Source organism: Passer domesticus, chromosome 19 (assembly GCF_036417665.1).
Source record: "Passer domesticus isolate bPasDom1 chromosome 19, bPasDom1.hap1, whole genome shotgun sequence".
NCBI classification, from domain to species: Eukaryota; Metazoa; Chordata; class Aves; order Passeriformes; family Passeridae; genus Passer; species Passer domesticus.
In genome coordinates, this window is record NC_087492.1 from 12,233,474 (window position 1) to 12,261,376 (window position 27,903).

At 63.1% G+C, this 27,903-nt stretch overlaps 1 protein-coding gene across 15 annotated transcripts; it reads right to left on the reverse strand.

The window, feature by feature from the left end:
* Positions 1 to 459: 459 nt before the first annotated feature.
* ELN (elastin) lies at positions 460 to 27,727 on the reverse strand. Of its 15 annotated transcripts, none has more exons than XM_064394467.1 (44): positions 27,540 to 27,727; positions 21,806 to 21,859; positions 21,340 to 21,366; positions 21,136 to 21,168; positions 19,693 to 19,755; positions 19,052 to 19,144; positions 18,625 to 18,684; positions 18,456 to 18,521; positions 18,326 to 18,373; positions 17,420 to 17,491; positions 17,195 to 17,221; positions 16,916 to 16,987; positions 14,281 to 14,307; positions 13,807 to 13,872; positions 13,490 to 13,534; positions 13,264 to 13,344; positions 13,115 to 13,174; positions 12,334 to 12,420; positions 12,191 to 12,232; positions 11,483 to 11,620; positions 11,358 to 11,399; positions 9,972 to 10,109; positions 9,847 to 9,888; positions 8,449 to 8,586; positions 8,324 to 8,365; positions 6,942 to 7,079; positions 6,817 to 6,858; positions 5,435 to 5,572; positions 5,310 to 5,351; positions 4,959 to 5,066; positions 4,821 to 4,877; positions 4,526 to 4,660; positions 4,393 to 4,440; positions 3,547 to 3,669; positions 3,302 to 3,355; positions 3,058 to 3,174; positions 2,849 to 2,896; positions 2,426 to 2,467; positions 2,172 to 2,210; positions 1,719 to 1,745; positions 1,267 to 1,308; positions 1,060 to 1,086; positions 918 to 968; positions 460 to 848 (listed from the first exon to the last, which is right to left on the reverse strand). In XM_064394467.1, exons 1-44 carry the CDS (start codon positions 27,616 to 27,618, stop codon positions 802 to 804), a joined length of 2,967 nt encoding a protein of 988 aa, XP_064250537.1. In that variant the 5' UTR covers positions 27,619 to 27,727; the 3' UTR covers positions 460 to 801. The 15 variants fall into 15 exon arrangements, with proteins under 15 accessions (XP_064250537.1, XP_064250536.1, XP_064250531.1 ...); XM_064394466.1 differs by having other exon boundaries at positions 11,501 to 11,620; positions 12,316 to 12,420; XM_064394461.1 differs by having other exon boundaries at positions 9,990 to 10,109; positions 12,316 to 12,420.
* Positions 27,728 to 27,903: the final 176 nt, after the last annotated feature.

Sequence of the window (27,903 nt, forward strand, 5' to 3'; positions counted from 1 at the left end):
GACCCTGGGCTGTCACTGTGGGGAAAGGCACGGGCAACCCCTAGGGCCAAAGCTGTCCCCTCACCCCTCCCGGGTGTCCCAGGGCTGTGACCATGCAGTGGAACAAGCAACAGCCCTGATGCGAGGAGCCAGCACGTTTCCAGGCTTGTGCAGTGCCATGGGCTGGGGTGAGCCCCTGCATCATTGCCAGCGCCGCGGGGAGGGGTCACGGACACGGACAGAGGTTGGAGCCAGAATCCTTTAAAAACTTGTCCTTTATTAGTCTGTCAGAAGCGAGTCCCTCTGTATAGGGCGTCCCACCCAGTTATAGCAAAGTGAGCAACGTGAAGGGACGGAGCCCCTCCTGCCGCGGCCCCCCCAGACCGGGGGGAGCGCGGGGACCGGGGTGCGGCCAGGCTGCCGCGGCCACCCCGCCCCGCACAGCCCCGCCGCCGCCATCCCCTTCCCTCCCTCCCTCCCTCCCTGCCTCCAATGCGGGGGCCCCTCATCCTGTGCCCCCGGGGTCAGCTCCGGGGCTGGGAGGGACAGCCCAGCGCCCCCGAATCCCGCAGAGAGCGATAGCACCAAGGGGGACGGCTGCTCCCCGCAGTTTATTCCGCGCTCCCTGCCGGGACCGAGGGGCGGCGGGGCCGGGCGCCGCCGGAGAACGCGCGGTCCCTCCGGGGAACGCGGGGCCGGCACGGCCCCGGGCTGGACGGGGGGGTCCGGGGCTCGAGGAGAGGGTGTCTCAGCTTTGCTTCGGATTTACATTCTGGACCATGCAGTAGCACCAAAGTTCATGAGGTGATCGCTGCCGGAGCGCTACTTCCGCTTCCTGCCGCAGTACTTCCCTGCCGCGCAGCCGGGCCCTGCGCGGGACGCGCGTCAGCGCTGCCTGCGGGCCCCACCGGCCCCTGCCAGCCCAGCACCGCACTCACCTCGAAAGCCCAGGGCACCCAGAGCTCCTCCGTAGGGCTTGGGGGGCTTCCCTGCAGCGGGAAGGCAGAGCAGGGTGAGCGGGACCCCGCGGGGACACGCACCCCCAGCCCGAAGCACCCCGTGGGGAGAATGGATACTCACCACCGAATCCCAGGCCGCCGACCCCACCTGAAAGGAGAGCGAAGCCCTCAGCGTGCACGGGGCACCCCCGTTTCTCTGCCCCACACCCCCAGGCCAGCTCCCCGGCCCAGCCCAGACCCCGGGTCCCTCCCGGCCCGTGCCGTGTCCCCGTGAGCTGCCCCGGCACCCACACGGGCCCGGGTGTGTGCTGGCGTGCCGAGCGGGTACCTGGAAACACCGGGGATACGCCGAAGCCGGGAACTCCAGCGCCTGGGGAGAAAGCAACAGCCCGTGACAGCCGGTGACAGCAGTGCCACCCTAGCGGGGACTGGGGACAGCCTGGCTGGGGTCCCTTGCTTACTCCAGGGACAGGAGCTGATGCAAAAGCCGCTGTCCCCACCCTGGCACCCCTCTGGCTTCCCAGTGCTCTCCCAGGCAGCCATGTGCCCAGCAGGGAATGGCAGCAGCTTGGGGACAGCAAGCAGGGACGAGTGTGGCAGGATAGGGGACACACTCACACGCCAGCCCCAAACTGCAGCATTCACCTGGCTGCAGCCCCCCAGCACCACAACCTGCAGTGGGTGAGCCCCAGTGAGGGTGGGGAGCGTGAGCACAGCCATGGCAAGGTGGATGGGACAGGGACTGGAGTCACTCCTCCAGCCCCTCTGGCTGTCCCTTACCTGGCTTGGGAGGTTTCCCAGCAGCTCCTGGATACAAGAGTCCTAAGTCAGAGGGGGGCACCAGTGCAGCCCCTGCCTGGACTCACTGCCCCAGGGCTGCACCCAGACCCTTGAGGAGGGGCCCAGAGGGTCCTAGGAGGGACCTGCAACTCCACATGCTGGGCACAGGGTGCAGTACCATCCCCTGTTCCCATGGCATGGGCAAGGCTGGGGCTATGGCCCTCAGTCCCTGCTCAACAATGGCAAACCCTTTGGATCACGTCCTGGGAACAGGGCAGGTGACAAACAGGACAGGGGACAGTGACAGTGCAGGGTGGGATTGTACTGTGAGACTGGGAGGGGACAGAAGTGACCCACAGACTCCCTTTCCTTTTCATGGCTCTGCCAGCTCTCTGCTGCTGCTGCCTGCAGCCCAGCCCTGGGGAGCCCCACGCTGGCACCAGCATCACTCACCGAGGCCACCAACTCCAAGCCCACCGACTCCAAGGCCACCTACAAGGAGTAGCCAGGGTGAGCACCAGCAGGGACAGTCAGTGCCCCAGTGTCTGACCCGCTCCTCACCCACTCCCAGGTGTGCTCATCCTTTCTGGGGCAGCTCTGCTTCCTCCATGCCCAGAGGGAGCGTCCCTCCAGCTCCATCCCTCTAGGGGAGCATCCCTCTGCCTGCACATCCCCACTGCCCGGGCTCAGCTCCTGCCAGCACTTACCTGGGAGGCCACCAACTCCTGGGACTCCAACCCCAGGGACACCTGTCAGAGAGATGCCATTAACACCTGTCCCCCCGCAGCCTGGCACCCCCAGCTCAGAGCACCCCCGGCCGCTGCTCAACCTGCTGGGGTGGCACTGGCACCCATGCTGGGAGTCCCCAGCACCCATCTCACAGTACCCAGAGGGGCTTCAGCCCCTGTGTGACACACGAAGGAGAAAACTGTCCTCAGTGAGTCCAGGGCAGGGGGTACAGGTGGGCACTTTGCACCCCTGAGTGACATCACACCACTTCCCATGCCTGAGCCCTCAGGGCAAATGGGCATGCAGGGGACAGGAAGAGAGGTTGGCACCCTGATGGCCACAGGAGAAGGGTGCCCAGGGACATCCGAGGTGGCCCTGGGGCAGGGGGCAGGGACACGTACCGAATTTGGGAGGTTTAGCACCAGGCTGCACCCCTACTTGGGGGATGCCTGCAAAATGAGTGAGGACACCAGGGTTAGGACAGTCACCCCTACACCGCTCTCATGTGCCACCACCCTCCATCCCTCCCTGCCACCCCTTCATGTGGCTCGGTGGCTTTTAGTATTCCTAGCCACCACTGTCCCCAGGCAGGGCGGGACAAAGCACCTACCTGCCCCGGGAAGGATGCCAGTTCCAGGTACTCCCACCCCTGGCACCAAGCCGGGTGTCACTCCGGGCACTCCGCCCACGCCAGGCACCACCCCTGGCACCCCTCCAACCCCAGCACCTGTGGAGAGAGGGTAAAGCAGCAGGCATGATCCCCGTGCTCATGTGGGATGGTGTGCCAGGCCTGCACGGGTCAGTGCCACACCAGGGCTGGCAGGGAGCCTGAGGGGCTCCCCAGGCTGACTCACCGAATTTGGCTGCCTTGGCTGCTGCTTTGGCCGCTGCTGCTGGACCTCCAACACCTGGGCAGAGACAGCAAGGGGGAGTCAGACACTGGGGAGGCCTCACAGCAAACGTGGGCAGAGCCCATCCCTCAGGCCTTGTCTGCAGCCCCCCAGGGGACACTGCTGAGGTTCTCCTCAAGCCTGTCCTGCCCCCAGAACTGTCCCCACACCAGCCAGGCTGCCCTCACCCTTGCCTTCCTCCTCCTCACCTGGGACACCTCCAACACCAGGAACCAGGCCACCTACTCCAGGAACCAGGCCACCTACTCCAGGAACCAGGCCACCCACGCCAGGAGCCAGGCCACCCACGCCAGGAGCCAGGCCACCTGCTCCTGCAAGGAGAAAGACAAGGACTGGGGCTTCAGCTCAGGAGGAAATGTGGCAGAAGGACTTGGATGAGAAGGCATGGGGGGGGGGGGTTGAGTGGGTGATGGATTATGAGATGGATATGTGGCTGGATGAGGAGTGGTTGAAATGATAGGATGAATGAATGGTTAGATGGATGGTGAGATGGATGAATGAATGGATGCTGAGATGGTGGGATGGCCAGATGGACGGATGGATGGAGGGGTGGTGAGATAGACATGTGTGTGAATGGGGAGTAGTTGAATGGATGGTGGGATGGATGAGTGGAGGGATGATGAGGTGCACTAATGGTTGAAGGGATGGTGAGGTGGATATGTGGATAGACGGGTGGATATGTGGATGGATGTGGAGTGACTGAACAGATGAGTGCAGGAGGTACAGATGGATGGACAGAGAAGGGGGCAGATGGACACTGAGGTGGTGGTCGTGTGGCTGGGTGGGCAGAATGTGGTATGGATGGACTCAAGTATGCGGAGATGGTGACCTCAGACACTCCACAGGGCTCAGCTCTCTGGAGAACAACCCTGACACAGCCAGAACCTCATCCCGCATTCAGGGTCTCGTCCCTCACCCCGACCCCCAGGGACCCCAGGCACTGCTGGGCCACAGCCCCAGCAGGGGAGCAGCCTGGAGTGGGGAGGAGCAGGAGACAGGACATATGGGATAACCCCAGAGAGATCCCAGCTTACCATACTTGGCTGCTTTGGCGGCTGCTTTGGCAGCGGCTGCCGGACCTCCTGGGGGACAGGGAGTGAGAGGGTCAGGAACGCGTCCCACCAGCACTGCTGGGGACATCCAAGCATCCCTTGGGCACAATCTCACCTGGAACGCCGACCCCAGGCACCAGACCGGGCACACCAACACCTGGTACACCCACTCCGGGAACACCAACACCGGGAACACCAACACCGGGAACACCCACTCCGGGAATGCCAACACCAGGCACGCGTCCTGCTCCTGCAGAGAGGTTCAGGGATGTGTCCGAGGGGGCAGACTCCACATCAGGAATCCCACTGACCTCCACAGCACCAGGGTGTCCCCACCTCTCCTGTGTGCTAACACACCTCCTCCCTCCCTGGCACAGCCGATGGTGACGCTGGTGACAGTGGTGACTCACCGATCGCCGCTGCTTTCGCTGCAGCCTTGGCTGCGGCCGCTGCTGCCGGGCCACCCACTGCGGGGACACAAGGGACACAGTCAGGGCACTGCTGAGGCCAGCATCCCATCAGCAGCCGCTGACAGCCCATCTGCTCACCTCCAACACCGGGCACAGCACCAGGAACCCCAGGCACGCCAGGAACACCAGGAACTCCAGGAACACCAGGAACGCCAGGAACGCCAGCGATTCCAGGAACGCCAGCTCCTGCAGGGAGCCAGATGGGAGAAGTCAGATCTGGCTGCAGCAACAGCCAAAAGGAAGGGCCTCTTCTGGCTGTGTCTCATAATCGTGGTCAGGAGAGGAGACCATCCACAGCCACTTCCAGGAGAGACCCAAGTGGGGCAGGAGAGGGATCATTTCTGTGTCTCTGCTAGACCTGGTGGGATGCATTCCAGGATCCTACCAGGTTTTGCAGGGCAGTGACCCTGGGCCCCACGCAGCACATACCGTACTTAGCTGCCTTTGCTGCTGCTGCTGCCGACGGCACCCCTGGGGACAAGGGAGACACAGACCCTCAGCCACCATGGCCCTGCAGAGCCGGGCCACGGGGACAGGGCTCCAGGAACAGTCACCTGCCACCCCGGGCACACCTCCGACACCGGGCACTGCCCCGGGCACACCTCCGACACCGGGGACCAAGCCAGGGACACCTCCGACTCCGGGCACGAGGCCGGGGACGCCACCCACACCGACACCGGGAACTCCAGCGCCTGCGGGAACAGGAGGGTCAAATCAGAGCTGGCTGCAGCAAGAGCTCATGGTGGCACCTGCCATGGCTCAGTGTCACCATTGTGGCCTGGAGAGCAGAGCATGCACGGCCTCATCCTGGAGAGACACCAGTGGGACAGGGCAGGGCAGGGATTGGCCCCGTGACTCTGCCAGCGAATGCCAGGAGGTCACCAGCACAGGGACCACAAGGAGCCTCATCCTCACAGGGCCCAAGGTGCTCCTTGTCACAGGGACATCAAGGCTTGCAGCCAGAAAGGCCATGGAGGAGAAGTGGCTGGGTCTCCCAGCAGGTGTCTGGCAGGGCACTGGTCAGGCTGGGGAGCTCACAGCCTGGACCTGCTGGCACACATTAGTGCCACACGGAACAGCACCAGGTCACTTTTGCAAGGACTCAGTGCCAGAGGGCTTTGTCCTCATGGGACCCTGCTCAGCAGGGCCAGCCCAGCACAGAGCAAGCACTGCCGAGTTCCTTCCTGGATTCCTGAATCCCATCCTTCCCTGCACATGTGGAGGGATTTTTCTACAATGTGTGGAAGAGAAATGGAAGAGAGGAGAGACATCAGTGTTTAACCCTCAAAGGAGAGCTGCCATTGACCATGGCTCCTCCTGGCAACTCCCAGGGATCTGCAGTGAAGATGGAGGACAAAGTCCTGACCAGGTACCAACTGTTGGCTCTGCCTTTTGGAGCAGCACATGGAAGCCTGTCCTGCATGGAACCTCAGGGCCAGTTCTGCCTCCTCCATGTGCACAAGCTCCAACTGGGGGTGGTTATGGCTGCTGTACACCTAGGTCTTGCTAGACCCTGCTGGATGCACTTGATGGATCCCAGCATTCCACCACAGTTTGGAGGACAGTGACCCTAGAGAGGAGTTCCTCTGCCAGGAATCCCTGCCCTAATGCCAGCAACACTTTGCCCTTGGGTAGCAGATCATGTGTCAGGTCTACTGCAGGAAAAGAGATTTTGCACAAAATCCCAGAAATCAGTTAAATCTAAAACCATGATTTCGGGCTCATTGTTCACATCCACAGGGCAGCCTGGAGGAACCCTGGAGAGGGAGAAGGCCCTGCCCTGCAGATGGAGCCAGGCCCAGGAAGAGCAGCCAGGAGCTGGGCTGAGCATTCCCCATTTCTCCTCAGGAGTGATCCCAGGGGAGAGCCCGAGCCTGGGCAGCCCCAAGTGTCAGGGTGGGCAGGGTCCCGGGGCTGGGCCCCACGCAGCACATACCGTACTTAGCTGCCTTTGCTGCTGCTGCTGCCGACGGCACCCCTGGGGACAAGGGAGACACAGACCCTCAGCCACCATGGCCCTGCAGAGCCGGGCCACGGGGACAGGGCTCCAGGAACAGTCACCTGCCACCCCGGGCACACCTCCGACACCGGGCACTGCCCCGGGCACACCTCCGACACCGGGGACCAAGCCAGGGACACCTCCGACTCCGGGCACGAGGCCGGGGACGCCACCCACACCGACACCGGGAACTCCAGCGCCTGCGGGAACAGGAGGGTCAAATCAGAGCTGGCTGCAGCAAGAGCTCATGGTGGCACCTGCCATGGCTCAGTGTCACCATTGTGGCCTGGAGAGCAGAGCATGCACGGCCTCATCCTGGAGAGACACCAGTGGGACAGGGCAGGGCAGGGATTGGCCCCGTGACTCTGCCAGCGAATGCCAGGAGGTCACCAGCACAGGGACCACAAGGAGCCTCATCCTCACAGGGCCCAAGGTGCTCCTTGTCACAGGGACATCAATGCTTGCAGCCAGACAGACTATGGAGGAGAAGTGGCTGGGTCTCCCAGCAGGTGTCTGGCAGGGCACTGGTCAGACTGGGGAGCTCACAGCCTGGACCTGCTGGCACACGTTAGTGCCACACGGAACAGCACCAGGTCACTTTTGCAAGGACTCAGTGCCAGAGGGCTTTGTCCTCATGGGACCCTGCTCAGCAGGGCCAGCCCAGCACAGAGCAAGCACTGCCGAGTTCCTTCCTGGATTCCTGAATCCCATCCTTCCCTGCACATGTGGAGGGATTTTTCTACAATGTGTGGAAGAGAAATGGAAGAGAGGAGAGACATCAGTGTTTAACCCTCAAAGGAGAGCTGCCATTGACCATGGCTCCTCCTGGCAACTCCCAGGGATCTGCAGTGAAGATGGAGGACAAAGTCCTGACCAGGTACCAACTGTTGGCTCTGCCTTTTGGAGCAGCACATGGAAGCCTGTCCTGCATGGAACCTCAGGGCCAGTTCTGCCTCCTCCATGTGCACAAGCTCCAACTGGGGGTGGTTATGGCTGCTGTACACCTAGGTCTTGCTAGACCCTGCTGGATGCACTTGATGGATCCCAGCATTCCACCACAGTTTGGAGGACAGTGACCCTAGAGAGGAGTTCCTCTGCCAGGAATCCCTGCCCTAATGCCAGCAACACTTTGCCCTTGGGTAGCAGATCATGTGTCAGGTCTACTGCAGGAAAAGAGATTTTGCACAAAATCCCAGAAATCAGTTAAATCTAAAACCATGATTTCGGGCTCATTGTTCACATCCACAGGGCAGCCTGGAGGAACCCTGGAGAGGGAGAAGGCCCTGCCCTGCAGATGGAGCCAGGCCCAGGAAGAGCAGCCAGGAGCTGGGCTGAGCATTCCCCATTTCTCCTCAGGAGTGATCCCAGGGGAGAGCCCGAGCCTGGGCAGCCCCAAGTGTCAGGGTGGGCAGGGTCCCGGGGCTGGGCCCCACGCAGCACATACCGTACTTAGCTGCCTTTGCTGCTGCTGCTGCCGACGGCACCCCTGGGGACAAGGGAGACACAGACCCTCAGCCACCATGGCCCTGCAGAGCCGGGCCACGGGGACAGGGCTCCAGGAACAGTCACCTGCCACCCCGGGCACACCTCCGACACCGGGCACTGCCCCGGGCACACCTCCGACACCGGGGACCAAGCCAGGGACACCTCCGACTCCGGGCACGAGGCCGGGGACGCCACCCACACCGACACCGGGAACTCCAGCGCCTGCGGGAACAGGAGGGTCAAATCAGAGCTGGCTGCAGCAAGAGCTCATGGTGGCACCTGCCATGGCTCAGTGTCACCATTGTGGCCTGGAGAGCAGAGCATGCACGGCCTCATCCTGGAGAGACACCAGTGGGACAGGGCAGGGCAGGGATTGGCCCCGTGACTCTGCCAGCGAATGCCAGGAGGTCACCAGCACAGGGACCACAAGGAGCCTCATCCTCACAGGGCCCAAGGTGCTCCTTGTCACAGGGACATCAATGCTTGCAGCCAGACAGACTATGGAGGAGAAGTGGCTGGGTCTCCCAGCAGGTGTCTGGCAGGGCACTGGTCAGACTGGGGAGCTCACAGCCTGGACCTGCTGGCACACATTAGTGCCACACGGAACAGCACCAGGTCACTTTTGCAAGGACTCAGTGTCAGAGGGTTCTGTCCTCAGGGGAGCCTGGTCAGTAGGGCCAGCCCAGCACAGAGCAAGCACTGCCGAGTTCCTTCCTGGATTCCTGAATCCCATCCTTCCCTGCACATGTGGAGGGATTTTTTTCTACCCAGTATAGAAGAGATGGGCATCAGTGGTTTAACCCTCAAAGGAGAATTGCCATAGGACATGGTCCTTGTGGAGATTTCCAAGGCTTCTCATGGAGATTCTCAGAGCTCCACAGTAACAGTGAAGGAAAAGGTCGTAAGACCTGGCGAGGTAAGTGCTGACTCTACCTTTTGTAGAAGAAGATGGACCCCCAATGCATTGTGAAACCTCAGCGCAAGCTCTGCCTCCTCCCTTGGCCCAAGCTCCAGACTACCCTGCTGCTTTGCCCTAACCCTTGGCTGCACTGTAGCTCCTTGTGGGTGGTTATACCTGATGGACCCACCATACCACTGCATTTAGGAGCACAGTAACCCTGCGCAGTGGCCACTCTGCAAGAATCTGTGCCATAATGGCAGCAACACTGAGCCCTTGGGCCGCAGATCCTGCAGCAGATCAGCTCCTGGTAATGGATTTGGTACAAAATCTAAGAATTCAGTTAAGTCTAAATCCATTATTTGCGGCTCATTGTTCACCTCCACCGGGCAGCCTGGAGGAACCCTGGAGAGGGAGAAGGCCCTGCCCTGCAGATGGAGCCAGGCCCAGGAAGAGCAGCCAGGAGCTGGGCTGAGCATTCCCCATTTCTCCTCAGGAGTGATCCCAGGGGAGAGCCCGAGCCTGGGCAGCCCCAAGTGTCAGGGTGGGCAGGGTCCCGGGGCTGGGCCCCACGCAGCACATACCGTACTTAGCTGCCTTTGCTGCTGCTGCTGCCGACGGCACCCCTGGGGACAAGGGAGACACAGACCCTCAGCCACCATGGCCCTGCAGAGCCGGGCCACGGGGACAGGGCTCCAGGAACAGTCACCTGCCACCCCGGGCACACCTCCGACACCGGGCACTGCCCCGGGCACACCTCCGACACCGGGGACCAAGCCAGGGACACCTCCGACTCCGGGCACGAGGCCGGGGACGCCACCCACACCGACACCGGGAACTCCAGCGCCTGCGGGAACAGGAGGGTCAAATCAGAGCTGGCTGCAGCAAGAGCTCATGGTGGCACCTGCCATGGCTCAGTGTCACCATTGTGGCCTGGAGAGCAGAGCATGCACGGCCTCATCCTGGAGAGACACCAGTGGGACAGGGCAGGGCAGGGATTGGCCCCGTGACTCTGCCAGCGAATGCCAGGAGGTCACCAGCACAGGGACCACAAGGAGCCTCATCCTCACAGGGCCCAAGGTGCTCCTTGTCACAGGGACATCAAGGCTTGCAGCCAGAAAGGCCATGGAGGAGAAGTGGCTGGGTCTCCCAGCAGGTGTCTGGCAGGGCACTGGTCAGACTGGGGAGCTCACAGCCTGGACCTGCTGGCACACATTAGTGCCACACGGAACAGCACCAGGTCACTTTTGCAAGGACTCAGTGCCAGAGGGCTTTGTCCTCATGGGACCCTGCTCAGCAGGGCCAGCCCAGCACAGAGCAAGCACTGCCGAGTTCCTTCCTGGATTCCTGAATCCCATCCTTCCCTGCGCATGTGGAGGGATTTTTCTACAATGTGTGGAAGAGAAATGGAAGAGAGGAGGGACATCAGTGTTTAACCCTCAAAGGAGAGCTGCCATTGACCATGGCTCCTCCTGGCAACTTCCAGGGATCTGCAGTGAAGATGGAGGACAAAGTCCTGACCAGGTACCAACTGTTGGCTCTGCCTTTTGGAGCAGCACATGGAAGCCTGTCCTGCATGGAACCTCAGGGCCAGTTCTGCCTCCTCCATGTGCACAAGCTCAAGGTGTCCGTGCTGTTTGGCCATGTCCCTCATCTCCAGCAAGCTCCTTGGGGGTGGCTGTACCTGATGGATCCCACCATTTCCACCACAGTTTGGAGGACAGTGACTCTGGGCAAGGGCCCCTCTGCCGGGAATCCCCACCCTAAAGGCAGAAACACTTTGCCCTTGGGCGGCAGAAATTTTGTCAGGTCTGCTGCAGGAAAAGAGATTTTGCACAAAATCCTAGAATGCAGACTAGTCATGAGCCATGAATTGGGGCTCATTATTCATTTCCAAAAGGCAGTGTGGAGGAACCCTGGAGAGGGAGAAGGCCCTGCCCTGCAGATGGAGCCAAGCCCAGGAAGAGCAGCCAGGAGCTGGGCTGAGCATTCCCCATTTCTCCTCAGGAGTGATCCCAGGGGAGAGCCCAAGCCTGGGCAGCCCCAAGTGTCAGGGTGGGCAGGGTCCCGGGGCTGGGCCCCACGCAGCACATACCGTACTTAGCTGCCTTTGCTGCTGCTGCTGCCGACGGCACCCCTGGGGACAAGGGAGACACAGACCCTCAGCCACCATGGCCCTGCAGAGCCGGGCCACGGGGACAGGGCTCCAGGAACAGTCACCTGCCACCCCGGGCACACCTCCGACACCGGGCACTGCCCCGGGCACACCTCCGACACCGGGGACCAAGCCAGGGACACCTCCGACTCCGGGCACGAGGCCGGGGACGCCACCCACACCGACACCGGGAACTCCAGCGCCTGCGGGAACAGGAGGGTCAAATCAGAGCTGGCTGCAGCAAGAGCTCATGGTGGCACCTGCCATGGCTCAGTGTCACCATTGTGGCCTGGAGAGCAGAGCATGCACGGCCTCATCCTGGAGAGACACCAGTGGGACAGGGCAGGGATTGCTAGCCCCAGTTTGATGTGCTTCTGAACCCCAGCAAGTGTTTGGAGGATGGTGACGCTGGGCAGAGCCCCCTCTGCGAGGAATCTGTTATATAACGGCAGCAGCACATTGCCCTTGGGCAGCAGATCCTGCAACAGATCAGCTGCTGGGAGTGAATTTGGTACAAAATCCAAGAGTTTATTTAAATCTAAAGCCATGAATTTGGGCTCATTGTTCATTTCCTAAAGGCAGTGTGGAGGAACCCTGGAGAGGGAGAAGGCCCTGCCCTGCAGATGGAGCCAGGCCCAGGAAGAGCAGCCAGGAGCTGGGCTGAGCATTCCCCATTTCTCCTCAGGAGTGATCCCAGGGGAGAGCCCGAGCCTGGGCAGCCCCAAGTGTCAGGGTGGGCAGGGTCCCGGGGCTGGGCCCCACGCAGCACATACCGTACTTAGCTGCCTTTGCTGCTGCTGCTGCCGACGGCACCCCTGGGGACAAGGGAGACACAGACCCTCAGCCACCATGGCCCTGCAGAGCCGGGCCACGGGGACAGGGCTCCAGGAACAGTCACCTGCCACCCCGGGCACACCTCCGACACCGGGCACTGCCCCGGGCACACCTCCGACACCGGGGACCAAGCCAGGGACACCTCCGACTCCGGGCACTGCCCCTGCACCTGGAGGGAAGCAGAGTAGTCAGACCCCCCCACAAACACCTCACTGTCACGGTGGGGACATGGTCTGTCCCAGGGGTGACTGGAGTCTCTTGGGCACCAGCTTTGTGATGGGCTCCTCACTCATGCTAAAGCAGCTCCTCAGGGTACCTGGGATGTAGCCAGGAATTTGATTCCCAGCTCCCTACGCCCATCAGGGGCCTGGCCACCCAGGATGTTGGGGACTCCCAGGGTCCCCCAAGGCTGTGGCTATACATCCCAGCTCCCTCAGGGCTGGCACATTTTCCCTAAATGCTCCAGTGTGTGATCTGCCCCTCACTTTTCTCCCATGGAACAGCCAAGGCGGGGAGCAGCAGAGATCTGCATCCCCAGGAGCATCCCTGACTAGGGAAGAACAGCTTGGCACAGACACCGAGTCCCGGCCACCCTGCTGGCGCCGGGCACAGCAAACCCACATCTCACGGAGAGACCGCATGCGATGGGCATGTTCTGTCCCCTGCCAGGCTGCTGCATCCCGAGGGGCCCATCAGGCCTTCACCACTGCTCAAAAAGCTGCTGGAGCCGGGACAGGGGCAGGGAGAGCACCCCGTAGAATGGGATGGGGACTGCTGGGGCAGCTGCAGAGCCACACAGCCCCTGGCATTGATGCACGGCTCTTCCCTGTCCCGAGATGTTGTCCAAGGCAGCAGGAACTCACCAAAAGCTCCCGCCTTTGCCGCTGCCTTCGCCGCTGCTGCCGCCGCTGCCGGTCCTCCGACTGCCAGGATAGCGGGAGAGAGTCAGGGTGTGGGATAAGGGAAGGAGACCCTCCCCGAGCCCCAGGGTAGAGCCCTCTCATCGCCTCACCTCCAGCTCCTGGGACACCGCCGATGCCGACACCGGGTGCAACTCCCGGGATTCCACCAACACCGGGCAGGACACCGGCTCCTGCCAAGGGGGACAGCACGGTCAGCGGGGACAGGGGACACAGCCAGCACCCCGGGGCTAGCAGGGAGGGACGGAGGCAGGAGGGACAGGGAGCAGCTCCCTGCTGGGGAGATGGGCGGTGTTTGTGCCGCAGAGGGCGACTTACCAAGTTTTGCTGCTGCCTTCGCTGCTGCCGCCTGTGCTCCTACCCCTGCGGAGGGACACGGGCACTGAGCCCCCGAAGTCCTGGGACCGTTCCCACCTCAGCTCCCCCACCCCACAGGCACCCTGGGGACCGGGCACCGCTGCCAGCATCCGTCCCCCTGTCCTGTGAGGGATGCTGCTCTGTCTGGGCTGTCCCTGCAGCCCGCGGACAGCCGGGCAGTGCCCACACCTGTCCCACGGCCACCAAGGTGACACGGTGTGCCCTGCCCAGCCATGCCCGTGCCACTCCCCACCCTGCGGCTGCGGCGTCCAGTGTACCTGTCCCGGTGGGGTATCCTGCCTTTCCTGCCAGGAGGCCGGCTCCTATCCCGCCGGGCCTGAGGCCTGCAATCACAGCACAGCGGCACAGCCACGTCAGGCACGGGCCAGGAGAGGACAACGAGACAGATGGAGCAGCCCCCTTGGATCTCCTGCCCCTGACACCAGAGCATGCAAGGGGATGCCAAAGCCAGCTCCTCCCCACTTGAGATCCCAGTCCAAACATCCCTGCCTGAAGCTGGAGTGGCTCAGGACGTGTCCTATGGATTAACAGCTCCCAGGAATGGCAGGAGAGTTCAGTTCCCAGGCTGGTCCAGAGCCACCATGGACAAGGCAATGGACCCCCTCCTCCTGGGAGCAGGATATCTCTCACACCACCCCGAGGGTCTGTGGCCACAAGGTCACGGTGGCAACCACGAGGACGGTGGAGCCACGAGGAGTGAGGACACAAACACTCACCATGGGGCAGCTTACCATTGGTGTAGGGCAGTCCATAGCCACCTGGGGACAAGAGGAGAGGAGAGGAGAGAAGGGGGAGTTAGCGCCTGGCTGCTGCTGGCCCTGTCCCCTCTGCCCCACAGTGTGGCCCCGCTCTGCCAGGGCCCTGCAGACCCGGCCCAGGGGCTCCGTCCATTGTGATGGTGAATCCTCCGGGATACAAACCCCCATGCTGGAGCTGGGCCAGGAGATGCTGTTCTCCCTCACCTTAGAAGCAGTGACTGAAAGAGCCGCCCCCTGTGAGTCAGGCCGAGGGCTGTGGCGCCTGAAGCTGTTGTGCAGGAGCCGCCCATGACCCCGCTCCAGTGAGGGGTCCCACGGGAGCCCCGCGGCAAGAGCTGTACCCAGCTGGCTGCACCCCCGCCAGCCACGAAGGAAAGGTTTTAATTGGAATCAGCGTTTGGGAGCCTCGGCTGAAACGTGACCTCGCTAGGAGGTCTGTAAGAAAGGATGGGGAGGGATTATGAGCTGGGACATCGCGGCCAGGGAAATGTCTCCTTGCGAAAGAGCCGGATCCCAGCACTTGGAATGGCGGGGATGCCCCTGACTCAGGAGGGACCGTGGGCTTGGCAGCCAGCAGTTCCCAGCTCCCATCACTGCTGGCAGCAGCCCGAGGCCTGGGCTGTCACATTCCTGGGGGGGGACACCTCGAGCTGCCTGGGTGGGGGGGTGCCTCCAGCAAGGAGGCCATGGGTGGGGATGTGGCTGCCTGCCGCCAGGATGGAATTACTCATGGCACAGCATCTCCTTGAGCACTGGACTCCATCCCCTCCCAGCAGCCAGCATGTGGGGACCAGATTTCCCTCCATCCTGCCAGGCAATCCCATGCTGTCCCACATCAGCACAGTGGTGCTGGCAGGCAGAGGCTCACAGTGAGCCGTGCCAAGTGTCCCCCACCTTGAGGGCCAGCCTTGCCTATCCAGGGGCACCTTATCAGTACCTTGCTCACCCTAAAGCTGGGAAAGGGGTGACACACATGGAGGTGACTCCAAGGGCCAGAAGTCAAATTGGGCCTTGGGTCTCCAAGGGTTTTGGTGGGTCCGAGTCCAGCTCCCCACCACCCCCAGGTGGATGGGAAGGCAGCCCTTGCCCTGGGGCTGTGTCCATGGGAATGTCACCAGCACTGCCAGGGGGGCTCAGGCCCTGCACACAGTGGGGCTCTGCACAAACCAATGTCACCCAAATACGGCTGGACACTGGGGAGTGGTCCCTACGGCATCAATGGGACCCTGACCTGAGCCACAGCTTCAGACTGAGCCTCCAGTGAGGTGGGTGACCCCCAGGGCCACCTCCTGAGTGGGGACAGCCCAGGAGAAAGTCATCTAAAGAGATGATTTTCCACTGAAAATATTGTTTGTCCCACTGTCCTCTCTTCCCCTCTCAGCCTGGACCTACTGCAACGGGGACAATGCAGGGGACAGCCCACGTGTGGCAGCCCCAGATCCACCCACAGCATCAAGGCAAGAGTCTCCACAGCCAGCAGCACAGTCTGTCCTTGCACTGCCAGCCCTGAGCCCTCAGAGGTGACAAACTGGCATCCCCCAGCACCCCAGGAAGCTCTGGAGACACCCCCATGGTTCTGGTCCCTATCCTGGGGCTGGGACCTAGATGGTGTCCACGGGCAGCAGGGCCGAGTCTCCTTAAGGATCAAAACTCTGTTCCACTGCAGGAAACAGGAGTGGGCCAGGATCCCTGCTGCTGCTGTGGCCACGGGCCCTGCTGGGGAGAAGCCAGGAGAGCTGCTGGGGCTGGAGCTGGGCTGGGATGTGCTGGGCTGGGATGTGCTTCCTGGGGTGGGCTCCTCTTGCTGAGGCTCTCCTGCCTCCAGAAACTTGTTTGGGTACACGGGGCAATGCCTGCGCATCTCCAATGCACTCCCCAGCACCCCAGGGATGGGGGCCCTGCCCAGATGGACTGCCCTCCTCCTCGGGATGCACTGGGGAGCAGTCAGCTGGCAGCATGGCCCCTGGAGGGCACAGAACCTGCCCGTGGGCACAGCTGCCCGGGGACAGGCAGAGCTGGCACCTGGCACAGGGCTGGGAGAGGAAGGTGCCCAGAGCAGCCCAGGCTGGGAAAGGGGTGCTGAGCTCCCCCAGGCTGACCTGGGCTGGGGCTGAGCCCTCTCCAGGTGGGCAGTGGCTCCTGTCTGGAGCCCGCACGTGGCCTCAGCTACAGTTCCTTGAGCCAGGACAGCTGACTCAGGTGAATGCCCCGCACAACCCCGGGAGCCACAGAAACCAGTCTGTCCCTGCAAGGGCTGTGCCTTGTGCCAGCAGGAGCTGGCAGGGACATCCCAGGGTGGCCTGGCCCCGGGTGTGTCCCCAGAATGTGACCCTTCCTACCTTACAACAGCTGGAGGGAGGTACAGCATCGTCCACATGAGTGGGGGCAAGAACAGAGGCATCACCCCAGGGGCTGCCGTGGGGTGCCACAGGCAGGGCACAGCAGAGCCCCAGGCTCTGTCCTGCTGTCCCTGGGCCAGCACAGGCACTGCCAGATCCAGGGGACCTGTGGGCACCGTGCCTCATCCCTGGGGAACGGCGGGTCCTTCTCCTGACTGCTGGGGTTCCTTCACCCACAGTGAAGCCACTCTGCTGCCTGTGGAGCTTACCTGGGAGCTTAGGAGCTTTGATGGGATAACCCAGAGGGACACCGGGCTGCTGACCTCCAAAACCTCCCAGTCCTGCAAACCAACAGCAGACTCTCACCTGGAGCCCGCGCCACAGCTGCCACCAGTCCCGGAGGGAGGGGAGTGCCCCAGGGCACCCCGGCAGAGGAGAGTGGGTGGCTTGGGAAGCCCTGAGGCATCTTCTGGTGTGGGGAGACCATGGCTGTGAGGAAGAGGCTTGGGAAGGAAGAGAAGGACAGGCAAGAGATACAGGACACTCACCAGGGATTCCTCCAAAGGCTCCAGCTCCTAAAAGGAAACACAAAGACACCTGTGTGAGCCCTGGGCTGCTCCTGGAGGCCCAAATTAACCTAAGTGGATTCAGCCGTAGCTTGGCTTCACGGCCAAGTGGCCTGTAGGGCTCTGATCCCAAAGGCTGGGCTGGGATGCTGAACTGGAGCCAGCCCTGAACCAGCCCCAGTGTTCCAAGGGGATGAGGGGACCTACCTGGGGCTTTAGGTTTGACTCCAGCTCCAGTGGGGACTCCAGGCAGTACTCCCACGCCAGGGAAGCGAACACCTGGGGCAGAGACCGGAGGGGTGAGCTGGGGCCTCACTAGGGATGTTACTGGTACCCAAGAGCCCCCCACCCAGCTTCCAAATCCCTGTCACCCATGGCACCCTCATCCTTGGGGGCTTGCTGGCACCACCCTGTGCCAGTTGCCTGCACCTCCAGCTGCCAGGAGGGGTTTGCTCCAGGCCTGGAGATGCCTGTGGAACAGTCTGGGAGCCTGCAGGGAATATGGCACTCAAGAGGGGTCCCAGTGGTGACAGCAAAGCCAGCCTCTCTGCCCTGCCTCTGCCTGGGGCCAGACAGGGCTCTCGAGCTGTCCAGGGCAGCAGACAGTGCCTTGGAATCGTTTGGGTTGGATTTTTGGGTTTTGAATTTCCTTTTGGTTTGGGGTTCTTTTTCCCCTCTTACAAATGTCTTTCATTATAACTCGAACATTTTCAGACATGGAAAAGACATTCCTGACCAGCAACATGCTTCGGACAGTGTCGAAACATCTTGTTTTCACAAGTTTTCCTCCCCCAAATTACTTTGCACTGAGGAATTCCTCTCTCCCGCCACCTCCTCCCCCTCCTTCCCTCGTGCCAGCCCTGGTGGCTGTGCCAGCTCCTCTCCCAGCGCTGGTGCTGCCTGCTCCCGCCAAGCTTGGCATGGGATGGAGGTGCCGGGTCCCCCCCGTGCCTTTGGCAGGATGGAAATGTCACTGTAGCCTCAGCCAAGGGGTTGGAAGCTGTGGGGAGCAGCAGGACCCAGGGCAGGGTGCTCTCCCACGGGGGGGCTGGCACTGGGCAAGGACCCGCTCGGAGGTGGGGTGCTGAGGTGGGGTGGGCACCCCCAGCTCACCTGCGCCAGGGAGCACACCACCCGGAAAGGCTCCAGGAATCCCAGCACCTGCAGGCAAAAGAAATTCAGGGATGAGGGGCCGGATAGAATCGCTCCCCGCCCCGGCCCCGACGCCGGGGCCGTCACCTACCTGGTATTTTAGGGGGTTTCCCTGCCGCGCCAAGGCCGGGCTGCACCGCGCCCGGTACCACGGCACCTGCGGGCAGCAGAGAGCCCTGAGCCCCGGCCCGGCTCCTGCCCACCCCGGGGACAGCTCTGCCCCAGGCTCGGCTCTGCTGGGAGCGAGGGGTATTTCCTACCTGTGGAGACCCCGAGGCCACCAGGACCACCAATTCCACCCACGCCTCCAATGCCAGCACCTGGGGGCATTGGGAAGAGGGGTGTACCTGCGGCTGGCTGCAACGTGCCAGGGAAGGGACAAGCTCAGGATAGCCCTTGGGGGGTGAAGGGGGTACCATGAGGCAGTCCCAGGGGTGGGTCCCCCACACTGGGCACAGGGACCAGGCAGTTCTGTGGCCTGAGCTCCTGGGGGCTCAGGTTTGGCCAATTTCCCATGCCTGGGACCCTCCGAGTCACTGGGGAGCCCAGTGAGAGAGCATCAGCTCCTGCCTGCAGCCCCAGCTCCAGGGGAAATCTGTCCTGTCTCAGACACCCAGGGGACACCAGGGGTCCCTGGGGGCTGCCTGAGCCCCGGGCCCATCTTGCCCAGACCCCCCCAGCACTCACCAGCTTTTGCAGCAGCCTTGAGCGCCGCGGCCGAGGCGGCTCCCGGGAACACCCCCCCGGGGAAGGCAGCTCCGGGGAACAGACCCGCAGCACCTGTGGGGAGAGCAGCCAGCATCAGCACCCCAAAAACAGCTGCCCAGAGGGTGGCCTGCCCTCGCGGTGGGCGCAGGGCTGGTGAGCTGTGGGGGCTGCGTGGCAGTGCCAGGGCTGGCGTTAGGCTGGGCAAGGTGGCGTTAGCAGGCACTGCTCTGTCCTGCATCCCCCAAACTCGCGCTCCCATCCACATCCCACCTGGCACACACAATGCCTGACACCCCTGCAGTGGGTGCTGACACCCCTGGAGGCCCTGGCTGACCCCCTGCAGGCACTGTCCCTCTACTGCTGGCCCTGCAGGGACCCCCGTGCCTCCTCTCCTGTGGGGTCATCCCACTGTCGTTGATGTCATCATGCTGGGGGCCCCTCAGGGCTGCCTGTTGGGTGGCTGTGGTCCCTCAGATCTGGGAAGGGCCAGATGGGACCCACCCAGCACACTGGAGAGCTGTGGAGATGGGGATAAGGGATGTGCTGTCCCCAAGGTGGGTCTCTGGGGACATCACCCAGGGGATGGCCCGGAGCAGGGGGGGACAGTGGTCAGTGCTCACCTGGCTGCAGACCAAGGGGGCCAAGTCCCCCAAGTCCTCCGACCCCCCCAAGTCCTCCGACCCCTAGGAAGAGAAGGGGGGTGAGGTGGGGAGTGGCCAGGGGCAGAGGGGTTCTTGTGGCACTGTGGGGATGGGGTTCCTGTGGCACTGTGGGGACTGCCCAGGGACGGGCACAGGGATGGTGACAAATGTCCTCGCCAGCACTTGGGTCCTCCATTCTGTCCTTCTGCCTCACTCACCCCCCATCCTGCGGGCCACAAGGGGACAGAACCGAAATGTTTATGGCTGAGGAATGAGTCCCTGGGTCTCCGGCCAGCGCTGCCTTCCAACATCTGGGGCTCATCAGCCCTCGCTCCCTCCAGGCGCAAATTCCGGAGCCGCTGGCTCCGGGCGCGGACACCGCTCCGCCTGGGCCTTGCAGCCGCCCCGCGTTTGGTTTTAATTATGCCGAAATAAAGGGCCTTGTTTTTCTTTCCACGAGCTGAAATCTGAGCAAACGGAGGCTGTCGGCCCCCGCCTGGGGCTGCAGCTCCCACTGCGCAGCCGGGCCAGCTCGGGGGGCTGGGGCGTGGGGTGCCTCTGCCCTGGGCACAGCGGGGACCCCTGGGGTGGCACGGAGGGGACCCCCGGGTCTGCCTGAAGCAGCATCTCTCCATGGGGATCAAGGCACCGGGCAGAGAGTGCCAGGACGAGGGGGAGTGGTTTGAACCAAAAGAGGAGAGATTTAGATTCATTGTTAGGAGGAAATTCTCTGCTCTGGAGGTCGTGAGGCCCTGGCACAGGGTGCCCAGAGCAGCTGTGGCTGCCCCGTCCCTGGGAGTGCCCAAGGCCAGGCTGGACAGGGCTTGAGCAGCCTGGGACAGTGGAAGGTGTCCCTGCCCGTGGCAGGGTGTGGGTTGAGATGGCTTTAAGGTCCCTTCCAACTCAGGCCATTCTATGATTCCATGATTTCCCTTGGCCCCAGGTGCTGCATGTTCAGTCCCTGCTGCCCCAGGCCCGGTGCCTTTCAGCTGTGCATCCTCCTGCCAGCATCTCCCCTCTCTCCTGGTGCTGTCCCCTCTCCCCAGCATTCCTAGGCCAGGCAAAGCCCAGCGTGGGCTGCAGGAGCCTCTGCAAAAGCTGCTTGGCCCCGATGGCAGGCAGGTGGAGGCACTGCCAGCTTCCCACCAGGACACTGGCTCCTGCTGTGCATCTCCTCCCGCAGCTCTGGCGCAGATTTACAGGCAGCAAGCACCCCCAAAGCGTGGTTTGGGGGGCTGGGGCAGAGGGCAGCGCCGAAGCGGGGTGTGGGAGGGAGGCTCCCCGAGGCTGTGGCAGGATTAGTGTGGCAGGGCAGGGCTGGGTGTGCCTTGGCCACGGGGAAGCAGCATGAGGGCAGCAGTGGTTGGGAAATGTCCCAGCCACTGGCCTGGAGGTGGTCAGAGCCAGGGAAAGGCTTCTTACCTGGTTTGGGAGGTTTCCCTGCAGCCCCGAGTCCTAGGGGAGATGAGTGGAGGGAGAGGGGTCAGAGCCCTCCTCCCTCCGAGCATGCCCGGGCAGGGCACACGTGGGACAGGGCCAGCCCCCCTGCCCAAACAAGGCACATCTACTGGGCATCCTGCCCCTCTCCCAGCCCAGCACAGCCTGCCAGGGGGTCCCAGCACTCACCTGCTCCCAAACCTCCAACTCCAGCACCTGCAAGCAAGGACACAGTCTGAGCACTGCCCTGGGAGCACCCAGCACCCAGCCAGGCTCCCAAGTGTCCCTGGGGAGGGTCACACGGGTCTCAGGGGATGGGCCATTCCCCCTGGCATGTCCCCAGGATTTTGGCTGAAGATCTGCGGACAGGCTGTGACCTCTGAGCACCTCCTGTGGCCAGGGCTGGGCAGGGTGTAGGTGCCAGCCCTGGGCAAGAGGCCCCAGGGTAAGCCTGGCACTGCCATCAGTTGTGTCCCGACACCGTGGGGCTGATGCTGAGTCCATGCTGAGCAGCCAGACAAGATGTCCCCATGTCACCTGATCCTGGCTGGCAGGTCCTCAGCCTTCCATGGTGTCCCAAAGGCATTCAAGGACCCCCCAGGCACCTGACCGTCCTTGCAGGTGCCCCCTCCCCAAGGTGCCTGGGCCCCCTTACCTGGGAAAAAGCCTCCTCCTGGGACTCCCCCTCCCGGGATAGCACCAGGAACCCCTGCAAGAGAAGAGAGCCTTGTTAAAATCCCCCCAGAGATCCAGGCAGGGAGGCAGGGGGCTCCTCCTGGTTCCCCTGCTGCTCCCTGCAGAGGAGCTGGGATGTGCAGCTCCAGGGCAGGTCCCTGCCTTCTCTTGCATCCCTTTTCCCGGGGTCACAGTGCTGGCAGGGCTCGGCGTGCATGGGGAAGGAGGGAGGGACATGGGGCTGGCTGCTGTCCAGCTCTGCTTCCCAGCTCCTGCCCCATCCCACAGCCAGGGCTGTCTCCATCCCCTGCAGCCTCACGTGGATCTGGGGGTGGGTCTGGGCACGGCCAGGGACATGGGGCTGTCCCAGTCCATCCCCACAGTCCCTGAGGGGCCCGGCCACGCGTGAGCATCCTCTGGGGCTGCCCCAAAGATTCCTGGTGTGTCCTGTCTGCCGCGGTGCCAGTGGGAACAGCCAGCTCAGGCACAGGGGTGACAGACTGGGGGGACACTGCTGAGACCCGTGGAACCCCCCGTGTCCCTCTGCCTGTCTGTGTGACACTAAGGTCACCACCCAGGTCCCAGCGCTTCCCAGGGCATCTCAGCTCATGCTCAGAGGCCACAAGAAGGTTTTTTGGCTGTTTTGTACGCTGGCAGTGCCACATGTCTGCTGCAGGCCACCAGGCTCCCCCCGGCTGGCCCCCCAGCTCCACCAGGGCCGTGGGTGGGCTGGGGTCTTGCAGGTGGGCTGGGGACACAAGGGGGCTGCAGTGCCGAGGGAAGCTCCTCTTCTGGCAGCGGGGAGGGGCTCTGGTGGGGTTGGCAGGACAGAGCAAGGCAGGAGGGCTGCAGGAGGGTGTGGGGGGCTGCCGTGGCCACAGTCCCCGTGGGGAGCTGCAGCCAGCCCTGGTGCCTGCCCTGCCACAGGGGATGGACTTCAGGGGGCACTGGAGACCCTGTGGGGGCCTGCTGGGACCTGAGGCCCTGCAGTGGCCTCCCCAGGCCGGGAAGTGGCTGCAGCCCTGGCAGCACCACCACGGGCTGGGCAATGCCCAGGGGCTGGGCAGGGCAGTGCCAGCACCCAGGGTGGGCAGGCAGCTGGCAGGGCTGGGACACCACAGTAGAGCACATTGTGCTGCACATCTCCATCCCAGATGTGGGGCAAACCCTGGGGGCGTCCCCCACACCGTGCCCCACCAGTGGCAGGGATCAGGGTGTCCCCTGGGCCCTGCTCACATGCCCTTTCCACCCTGGGCACCTGGCAGAGATGCCCAGCCCCCCAGAGGGATGCACCGGGGTGTCAGGACACCCCCGTGTGTGCCAGGGGTGTCAGGCTGTGCGTGCTCAGGAGATGCTGGGAGGACAGGACATCCCTGGGGATGCAGCAGGCAGGGGCAGGAGCCGTGCCAGGACCCATGGCACAGCCCCAGGCCTGTGCCCCCCCATATCCCCTCCCGGGGTTCTGCCAGTGTCCCTGGCACAGGAGGGGACCCGTGCTCAGCTCTGGCATGGCCCTGCCCCCGGCCAGGGGCTGACAGAACGGCTCCATGTCCCGGCCAGGGGCTGACAGAACGGCTCCTTGTCCCGGCACATTCCCGGCCCACACTGCCCCCCGAGCCTGGAAAAACACAGCTCCAGCCCCTGCCTTGTTTCCCAACAAGCTCCAAGCATCGCTCAGTGCCAGTTCTCCCTCCCAGCGCCGGGCACAGCCAGGGACCCCGTGGCACAGCCAGGGACTGTCCCCACCCGGGAGGGGCTCAGCTCCTGTCATACTCCCCGGCCTCAGCACCCCAAAACTGGGTAAGGTCCCTGGTGCTGGGGTGACCCGGACTGACCTTCCCTGCCCCTTTGTCACCCTGTGCCAGTGCTGGAGACTCCCAAGGAAGATAGGACACAGATTTCTCACAGCATCCCTGCGGTGTGGGGACCACAGAAATGTCCAGGTGTCACCTGCCTACAGCCAAACTCCTCCCTTTATCATCATCACCACCCTCCTGAGGCACTGAGGGTCCTGCCAGGAGAGTCCCACTGTGGTGACACTGCCACTGCCCCCTCCCCAGGCACCATCCCAGAGACAGGGCTCCGTGCCTGGATGTATTTGGGAGGATTGCAGGGGCTGTGCTGGTCTATCTGCTGTTCGGGTGGCAGGTCAGCAAGGCCTGCCAGGGCACAGAATGGCCCGGAGGCAGTGGTGGGTGGCTGGGTGGTGGTGCCATGTGGCTATAGGGGGACAAGCCTTTCTCTCAGGAGCTCTTCCTGACCAGCTCTGCTGCCAGGCACTGACCCAGACACTCCTTCACAAGCTCCCCCCAGCCTGGGGCTGTTCCCTGGTGCAGGCACTGCTGGGGGGGTCTCTCCATATCCCCCCAGCATCTCTAGTCCCTCCCCCTGGCAGCACCACCGAGCACAGGTGCTGGTGACAGCCCACACACTGGTGACACCGTGACCACGCTGGGCTCTGGCCATCACTCTCTGGCCATCTCTGTCCTTGCCAGCCTCAGGGCCAGCAGCCCCCAGCCCAGTCTGGGGTCTGTGTGCTCCCATTTGTCCTCTCCACTCGTTCCCTTGGCACATCGGGGAAGGGGAGACTGAGTCAGCAGCTTCCCAGCGCTGAAGGAGCTCTGTGCTGCCTCTGCTCTGAGCCTGCCAGGACCCTGGGAAGGGGATTTTCCTGGGCTCCCAGCCTGTCTCCAGGGCTGGGCTGGCTGTGAGCCTGCATCCCCCCCCAGGGACAGCTTCTCAATCCAGGGGCCCTAGAAATTGCAGCCACTCATGCAGCCCCAGCTGTGTCAGGGTGTGAGCCATGGAGGTGTTCAGGATCTGGTGTGGAGTCTCCTTGTTTATGGGAATGGGACATTTTCCCCCCACGGCTCCATCCACAGGTGTGGATATCCACGCTGTTCCGCTGCCAGAGCTGCTTCCGATCCCGTTTGGATTGGCTGCACCATTTCTATCTGCACCAATGCTTGCAGCTCCCTTCACAAGGCAGAAATGCAGAGGATTTCTCTATTCCATAGGCTTTGAGACCAAGGCCAGGACGGAGAATCCAGCACAGGACAGCCTCATACCTCACCCCCCCTCTGCGCCCATGGGCACCCGGAGGAGCCTCAGTGCAAAACCACCAACATTTCCCCTCTTCCCTCATTCCACTGTTTTCTTTTTCTTGGGAGAAAGTTATGGAAACATTCAGTCTCCAAGCGACTTTGAAGCTGTGCTGCATCCCGGGCCGAGCTCGCTGGTAGCAGCTCGGGGGAGCGGGGGGGCTGTGCCGGGGCCTGGCTCCTCTCCAGCCCCCCTGAAGCTCCAGCTTTCATCTCCGAGCACTGGCGGGCAAGCTGCACCCTGCCAGCTGGGAGGGAGGGAGCAGCCCTGCAGGCCAGGGTCCGCTTGGGAAGGGGAGAAGGCTGCCACCCCAGCCCCATCCTGGGGACCCTGGCTGTCCTCAGAGGATCCCCAGAGCCCCAGGCTGGGTGCTACCACCCCCAGTGCCTGCCCCTCTGCATCCACTTGAGCTGCTCCCTCTGGGCCCAGAGCCCGCAGGGCTGGGACCTCCCCAGGGCCCCTCTTGTCCCTCCTGGGGTGTCACTGCTGGGGGACCCCCTGTGCTCCACACAGCAAGCACTGAGGGATGGATGGAAGCACTGAGGGATGGATGCCCTGGTCCAGATGCTGGGAGAGGCTGCACTTGGCACCTTTAGGGAATCACAGCACCTTCCCCCTGCAGTGACCTGTAAGAAGATCCCCAGGGGCTGATCCTGACCTGCTGCTGGGGGTTTCCTGAGTGCTGCCAGCTCAGCCCCTTGCCACTTCTCTGAGATGACAGCCTGGGTATGAATCCCACAACCCTGGGATTTCTCAGGGTTCCCTCTCCTGCCAGGCTGATTTGGAGCTGCACTGGCAGCTGGTGCTGTAGAACATGGCCCTGACCATCCCAGCACCCCGGGATCCCCCCTCACCATGCCACCATGCCTCTGTGCCAGCCCTGTCCCCAAGGGCTGGCTTGCCAGGAGCAGGGGTGAGGCTGCAGAGGCACTGCTCAGTCCTCCACCAGCACTGGGACCATCTGCAGGGTCAGCTCACCTCTTCTGTGAGCTGCTTCCCAAAGCAGCAAGCACCCCTGGGGACTGAGCCGGGGCCTGGAGTGGGGCCACCAGTCCCGAACTGCTCAGGAACTGCTGCAGGGTCTCACCCAGGGTCCAAATTCCCCCAGAGATGGTCCCAGCTGGCCATGGCTTGAAGGATCAGAACAAAGCCAGCCTGCACCAGCAAGCCACATCTCTCTTACTGCCAGAGGTGGAGAGTGCAAGGGACTGAGCACATGCCATCGAGCACCCTGAGCAGGATTAGGCACCAAGAGCAGCTCGACTCCCCAGGCAGCTCCAGGCTCTGGGTCCCACTGCCTGCGCAGCCGGGGCCACCCCGAGGCTAGGGTGCATGAGGTGCAGGGCACGGGCAGGTGGAGCTGCTGAGGGCTGTGCCCTTGGTGACAGGTGGCTGTGGCTGCCCTGGTGCCATCCAGCCCTGGCACTGCCCACAGTATCCTGCCCCCTCTCCTCCTCCGGTCCTCAATCCTCTCTGTCCAACAAGCCCCGCACGACAGCCGTAGCCGATGCTGGCTCTGCCCATCACACTCTCTCCTTGGCACAATCACCCGGCTCTCCGGAGGTGACTGTCCCCTCCCTGGTGGTGCTGTCGCCGCCTCAAAGCCCTCTGCCCAGTTTGGCCGCTTCAGTGGGGGCTCTGAATCTGTGCCCAGCTGTTCTCCCCGCCTGGGTGGGAGCTCAGCTCCCAGTCTGACGCCGAGACGGGGGCTGGGCACCGGGCAGGCATCAGCTGCGCTGGCCGGGCTGTGTCACACGGCTGGGACACAGAGCCGTGCGCTGGACTGTCACCTGCCTGCCCCGGCTGCGTGTGCCGCACCTGCGTGAGCCTGGCCTGAGCTGTCACACCGCGCTGGGACCGCGCTGGGACAGCGACCCGACGCTGGCGGCACAAGGGCGAAGAGGGCGGTGTGAGGGCCCCCTGGCACCCCCAGCCCGCAGCTGGGGTGGGTCGAGCCGCTCTGCAGCTGCAGCAGCCCCGGGGCTGTCACGGCCACACACTGAGCAGTGCTCGCACACAGCGACTGCGGGATGCTGCCACCACCCACGGCCCTGAGCTCCCGCTGCCATCGCACCGCGGGGTGACAGCTGACACCTCCCCCGGCCCCTCGCACTTCTAAGTCCCATGGGAGTTACCCCTGGTGTCCTGCCTCGCGTTCCTGAGCCTTTCGTGCCTCCAAGCCTCTCATATTCCCTAGCCTCCATGCCCCCAAACCTCTCATGTCCCCAAACCTCTGGTGCCCCCAAGCACCAGGACACCCCTCGCAGCCTCCCCGTGACAAGTGCTTGGTGCAGCAGCGCCGTTACCGACTGCCCCGTGTCACCACCCTGGGTGACACTCCGTCCCACCCGGGCATGGCACAATCCACCTGTCGGTTTGGGGAGCAAAGAGCCCTCGGCGGAGGTGGCACCTGGGCCTGCCCACCGCCCTCGGGGAGCTAGGGCAAGGTGGGTGACTGTCCCTGCTCGGGGCTGGGCAGCCGGGGCAGGCGAGGGGCAGGCGAGGGGTTGCCCGGAGGGTGTGGATGCCGCAGCCCCGGTGCCCGCGGAGGGTCCCCGCAGGAGCGGAGCGAAGCGCTGGCCGGGCTACGGAAGGAGCCTTCGGTTCCTTACCTCCTTGCTGAGTAGCCGGGAGGATGGAGAGGAGGAGGAGGACTCCGGGGAGGAGGGGTGCAGCTGCCTGCCTTGCCATCTCTTGAAGCAATGCCCCCGTGCTCCCGCGGGCTGTGTGTTTTATCCCAGAGCTGCTTAATTGTTGCTTCCAAGGATGCGAGGGGAAGGGGAGGGGGGCGAGGAGGGAGGGGAAAAGGAGAGGCGGGGGGGGGGAGAGGCACAGGACACTACGTCATGAGGAAAGGCCAAACACACACGAGCCTCTCCCGCCGATTGGGCTGGCTGCTCGGGGAGGGTTTTTTTTTCCTTTCCCCCTTTTTTTTTTTTTTTTTTTTTTTTTTTTTTTTTTTTTTTTTTTTTTTTT

Coding starts and splice junctions, on each gene's coding strand:
- ELN (XM_064394460.1), bottom strand. CDS start 27,618: ATGGCAAGGCAGGCAGCTGCACCCCTCCTCCCCGGAGTCCTCCTCCTC. Junction 21,169..21,339: donor AGTTGGAGGTTTGGGAGCAG/GTGAGTGCTGGG, acceptor CATCTCCCCTAG/GACTCGGGGCTGCAGGGAAA. Junction 19,145..19,692: donor CCCCCTTGGTCTGCAGCCAG/GTGAGCACTGAC, acceptor CTCTCCCCACAG/GTGCTGCGGGTCTGTTCCCC.